At 36.2% G+C, this 6,000-nt stretch overlaps 1 protein-coding gene across 1 annotated transcript in view; it reads left to right on the top strand.

Annotated features, from left to right (window-relative positions):
- The window catches only part of OTOGL (otogelin like), an 88,566-nt gene that overhangs the window by 51,531 nt on the left and 31,035 nt on the right, over positions 1-6,000 (top strand). Inside the window, exons 30-32 of the mRNA XM_057377133.1 lie at positions 2,684-2,840; positions 3,385-3,411; positions 4,348-4,527. Coding sequence (XP_057233116.1) covers positions 2,684-2,840; positions 3,385-3,411; positions 4,348-4,527 — 364 coding nt within the window. The remainder of the gene's footprint in view (positions 1-2,683; positions 2,841-3,384; positions 3,412-4,347; positions 4,528-6,000) is intronic.

Consider the following 6,000-nt stretch of genomic DNA (forward strand, 5'->3'; position numbering starts at 1 on the left):
AAAATAATAAAGTTCCAGTAATTAATTTCTTCTTGCCATTACTCTCCCTCTGAATGCCAAGGATATAGGGTAAAGCCCTGCAAGTATCTCTGTGTGGGTGGGCTATATTTGTGCAGAGCTCTTTGTTCCTTCCAAGACTGGAATCCAAACATAATAGCAGTAACGGAGTTGTGAGATAGTAGACTGAATAGTCAAGGTTCTGTTATCTTCAGTTTTTATGTATGATTTTTATGTGTACAGGTAGCTGAATTTTTAGGGCTTTTGTATAAATTGAAGGATTCTAAAATAAGTGTATGTGTAATGCACCTACAGCTTAGCTCAAATGGTTTTATTTTGTCAAGTGTCCTACTCTATACAGAAAGAAATAAGAGAGCACGATTTCAGCTTCAAAGGTATTTGTATTTTTAATTGTTTGGCAGCTTATCATCTCGTTTTATGAAAACTCTGAGGTTCGGTGTCCTTGTTTTCCCAACACCTCCCTGAGCCTGGGACTTTTGTTACAAGAATGTTCTTCAGTTCAGTCTAGACAAGATGGGGACAGCAGTAGTTTGTGTGATAATCTTTTATTCCATTTTAATCCATCCATTATCAATGCAAGACAAGATTTTTACATTTTCCCCTGTTTCTGACATTAGCCTCCCAATGGTATTTAGGTGTTTCTTTACACCTGTGCAAGCAAGAACATTTCGTCTCTGTCTCTTACTTTCTTCATGACTGTTAATACTAAATGAGCTCAYTAGATGTCCCAGCTGAACCTCCTGACTTTCAGGACTGAATCTGGATATCAACATGGTTAGGAATTTGCCTGTGTAGGAGGTTGCAGTAGCTTAACCCAAGAGATTTATTAGTGTTGACTTAAGTTACCATGTAGAGAATTTTTTGTGCATGTGCCTGAGAGCAAAGTGATGAGTATATTTTCAAAGTGGCAAGTAATAAATAAAAATGGAACTTTTGAGAGTTTAAAAGAAATCATATTATTATAACTTAAAAAGAATTATATTTTCACTTGAAAATTCATTTTCTATRTATTATCCATGTTGTGATTAGAATTTGCAAATATTATGCCAAAAATTAAGCATAATTATGTTAAAAATCAATGCCAGGTGCAGACCATGTCATTTAATTAGTAGTCAAGTATTTACACATATACATATCTATCTTGTAGGGACAGCCAGTAAAACAAACATCTTTCATGTGTATTTTGAACATATTTAACAGCATGTGAAAATACAGTTCCTGACATGCAATGTAAAGTGACCTCCCATTGTGGGCATGTGCAGCTAACTGGGTAGGGAAATGGGTGCCAAGAAAAAACCCAAGCAGAGACTCACACCAGGGGCATGGAAAGAACAGAAAACACAGATGTGGGTTTCAAATGTGCCTATTGCTGCTCCTGCTATGTGTGTGGTGGAAGATCCTGCATATAGACAAGCTCCTGTCTGTGGGACAGGTAGCATTGGAGTTCAACTCTGGCTGCAATATCCCAGTTTTTAGGGAGACAAAATCTTCATATCTGGTTGGCAGGAACTGATGGATTGCAGTTGCCCAGATAAACACTGACATAAATAATAGCAGGGTCTGAGGAACCTCAACACTTGCAGAAAAAACGGTCTTCCTTGTAATTCCTGAACTCTGCAGGAACTGGGCCCAAGTATCGCAGTTTGTCACAGGAGCATGATGTTGCTGACCCGGGGAAACTTATTGTTCTGTAGGTGCAAGAGAAAGGTTGAGGTCTTTGGAGCCAGTTTGCTGTTTGGTGAATCCTACAAAGCTACTACTGCCATTTTCAATGGAGCTAATTCTCATCTGTGTCCCCCAYGTCCCCAGTGGTATCCCTGTTTTCAAAACAAGTAAAAGAATGAAATCACAATAACTTGTCTGCACTCAATCCAGTCCCTGCCAGCTTCTAGCAACTGCCAGATGAGAAGCTGTCTTGGTGTTAGATAAGTGCTGCTTTGTTACTGTGATGGTATTTCTATAATCTGACGTGTGTCATTCGAGTGCTTTACAACTGAGCTAGACCAGAGACTAAACTGAAGAAATGCATGTCTTGAGTAAAAACACTGTTTTGGAAACGTTGCTCAACATTACAAAAAGATGATTTAAATTCAAGAAGTAGTGTATCATGTAAACCCATGAAATAATGTGATAGGATTTTGGTGAGAATGTGTGTTTCTGATCTAATGAAGTTTTGTGGACAAGTTATATTAAAATCTTGGTAAGTGCAGAGATACTTTTTTTCTCCACAATGTCACCAGTGGTATTAAGCTTTCTTTCCCCGGGAAAAACCCCCTCTACAAATGATTACTTCAATAACTTGGTAATCAGTCACAGCTCTGAATGTGAACCTGACAGGGTAACTACAGGTGGTAGTATTTGCCTTATAAAAACAACTGCCAGCTTCAATAATTCTTTAAAATCGATGAACAGCAACTGCTGGCACAGGCATGTTTGTTAGTAGTCACTGATTGGAATTTACTTTTAACCTGTAACTTAGATATAAGCTGATCATTTGAAGTGCACGTTTTGTGTAGGAATATGCCCAAACTTTGGAAAATACCTTATCTTTGTGTTTAGTTCTTTCAGTCAATCCAGAAGTAAAACTGCTGAAAACACTGCACCAGGCATTTGTACAGCTCATGCAATTAAGTCATTTACATTTCTTCTTTTCTTCCCCCCCTAGATTGATGTGACTTCTTTYATCAAAAATTGTCACACAGATACATGTAACTGCAATCTTGGTGGGGACTGCGAGTGTTTGTGTACCAGCATTGCAGCTTATGCCCACAAGTGCTGCCAGCAAGGAGTAGCGATTCACTGGCGATCCCCATTGCTCTGTGGTATGTACCTGGGCTGACCATGTACCAGAGCTCATCTTGGAGGCATCTTTGGCTTTTTTTTCTGCCCAATTATACAAATATGACAGGAGTAGGTGGATAATTAATGTACTTCTCATCTCTCAAGCTGTCTCTGTGTTAGCTGTATCATATTTATACACCCAAATTTGCTGTGTTACTGAAAAGGGCTGGCTGTGCTCAGGGTGTGTTAGGGCAGAGACTGTTGGAAAGGCACTGGTGTTTGTCCAGTTTTTATGTAGGGCTGCAAAGAGATGCAGTCCATTCTTCTTTTCATTGACAAGAAGAAGGATTCTTGGCTTTAGAATAATTTCCACTTCAGGTCTGCTGTCACTGAATGAAAGTCTGAGGAAATAAAATCACTGACTGAAATATTTTGTGGGACATAAAACTTCATCTGCTGAAAGTGAGCTTTACATTTTTAGGACGCAGATATGCATGAATTCTCTTGTTACTTTATAGTAGTAGTAATAATAATAATAATAATAATAATAATAATAATGTTGTGCTTGTTTCTTTTTTCTTTTAGCTTATGACTGTGAATATTACAACCAAGGTATGTAGTATTTGATAGTCCTGTTTTAAAAACTCAAATAATTTTTTTTACTTAATGTGTGTAGTTTTGACATTGCTTTTATTTTTAATGAGTGAAGGTTAGTGGCCCAGCTGTGTTGAATGATCCTAGCAATCCCTAATGTGTCCAATGTGTCCATTAATAACTTCATAATGTTCAGTGTGGTGGTGGATTGATCCATCATCCTACAACATAGGGCAGGCAGTCAGGGAGAAGTTCTAGAAGATGTTACCTTGTGTTTGTACTGTGAATTTCAGAACTGGGACACACAATACTTGGACATTTGATAGGCTATGGAATCTTATGCTTGAGTCTCATAAGTAAAGTACTGTAAAAGGAACAGTACCTTAGAATGAGAGTGGTATTCATTTAACAGGAATAATTCCTGCATCATCACCTCTATTATTTGGATACTGTGCACTTGCTTTGTAGGGAGCAACAGATATTGAAAATGGAAACTTGACTAAATGCAATGACATGAATCTGGCTTTTGATGTATCTTTTTCAGTGACTTGCATGCTGTGACAAGCATCATTTTAGACATGATTTTCTTCTCTTCCTATTTGGCCCAATATACTAGTAGCATTTAGATCTTGCTAGGTGTAGCTGGCTTTCCACAATTGCTTTGTAATAGGGAATTTTGCCTTACTCAAAAAGGTTTGAGGACATGGTTTTAATGGTACATCATGACAGTGGTAGGTTGATGGTTGATGAGTTTTTTTGAGTTATTCCTCTCTGATTCCTTTGTGATGTGTGGGGTGAGTGACCAGGTGTGTGGTGCTTAGCTGCCTGCCAGGGTGAAAGTCAAGGACAGAGTTATGCATGTTTTCACTACAAGTAGAACCAAGTGGCAAATCAGGACTTAAGTTTTTTATGTTATGAGGTGAGTATTTTTCTCTTTGATTTTTCTTTCATTAGGTCTTGGTGAAGGACCCTATATTTTGGCAAGTTTTGGTGTGAATGACACAATTATAGGGGCTAATGTATCCAGCAGAAGGATATTTCCCCTGCCTAGAACCGGAGCACATGGAAATATAATTTTCAGTTTCATGATAACTCCAGGTCTTTTCAAAGATAAAGATTTATGTAAGTGTTCTCAGCAGTATTGCTAATGGTGAGATATATATGCAAAATATGTGAATGATTTTTTGCTGAATCTTCTGAATGCCCTAAAATAGTCTAAATATTTTTAGTTATTGGAATAAGTGGCCAGTATCAAAATGAAGGAGGGATTGAATTTTATTTCTTTTTAATATTAGAAAACCTCACTTTCAGATTTAAAGTTGGCTTTTAAATTTTTTTTTAGAAATATTACAAAATATAAGTGAATAGAATACCTTTGTGAAAAAACCCAATTAGTTTGTATAATAGAAACTGGTGAATTTTACTTCYGTATCTAGCAAATATCAACACAATATAAATGCAGGATATCTTTGGCTCCGGTAAAATAAGTTCTACTTTATATTTTCACCTTATTTCTTACTTTTCCTGACCTAGAAAATGTGCAGCTTAAAATGATCAATCTATTTCTGTATTGTTAATAAGCAGCATCTCTATGCAATGTAGAAGGTAGTTTCTTAGGTGAACAGCTAATCCTAAAATAATTTTTCACTTATCAGAGACTTACCCAAACTATACAACAAAGATAAATATGTTTAAATATTTTTCCTTCAGTATCTATTTTTCTTCATATATATGAAGTTTGTGCCAATTAAATCAATATTTTGTCATTGYTTTCTCAAATAATTTCATTTGTTGAAAAAATCCCAATACCTCAAAAATCAACATATAGAAGAGCTGTCTCCACAGAAAAATTTCAAATTAGGTTTACAGACATGTGAATATTTATTGCCATGGGGAAGTTTGACTTTAGATGGGAATTTGAAATAAAAATACATACAACAGAAGAATTAATTCAGTCTTGTCAATTCCCTATGTAAAGTGGAAGTAAAACATTCATTATATGTGTGCAGTACATGGGTAGCTTTCACATAGAAATGAGAAATGAGATATGAGATAGTATTCCTCTAGGTTAAAGAACTTCAAGAGCTTATTCAAATTGAAAATCAAGTATGAAGTCAGTCTTCTAATTAGTTCTTACATTTTCAGAGATTTTTTTTTGCTTTTGATTTGTGGCATGGGTAGAGCAAAGAGAGGTCAAGTCTCTTATTTGCCATAGATTTTCTTACTGTATTTCTGGATACGACTGCGTGTAAAAAAAGCCTGACCTTAATGTTCTTACAAAGTCATATTATTTACTAATGAAATTTTGACACTGCTAAGCTGCCAGACGTTTGTCCAAACTTGAGAAAAACTCCCAAGTTGTTCCAGTTTCAGTCTGATACGGCTTATGAATAATTTTGAAGGTTAACAGCAATAGGCAGAATGCAGTGTTGATCTAACTGATTAGCTGCCTGGTGGTTCTGGATTATGTTATCATTTAAAGTCTCTTTTAGACCTTGCACTGCATCTCTAACTCTCTTTTGTGCAGCACAAAGCTGAGAGTTTTGGGTTTTTTTGTTGTTTTTGGGGTTTTTTTTGGTTTGGGTGGTTTTTTGTTTTTTTTTTTTT

Source organism: Malurus melanocephalus, unplaced genomic scaffold (genome assembly GCF_030028575.1).
Source record: "Malurus melanocephalus ecotype Western Australia unplaced genomic scaffold, MMel_1.1 scaffold_301, whole genome shotgun sequence".
Taxonomy (NCBI): domain Eukaryota; kingdom Metazoa; phylum Chordata; class Aves; order Passeriformes; family Maluridae; genus Malurus; species Malurus melanocephalus.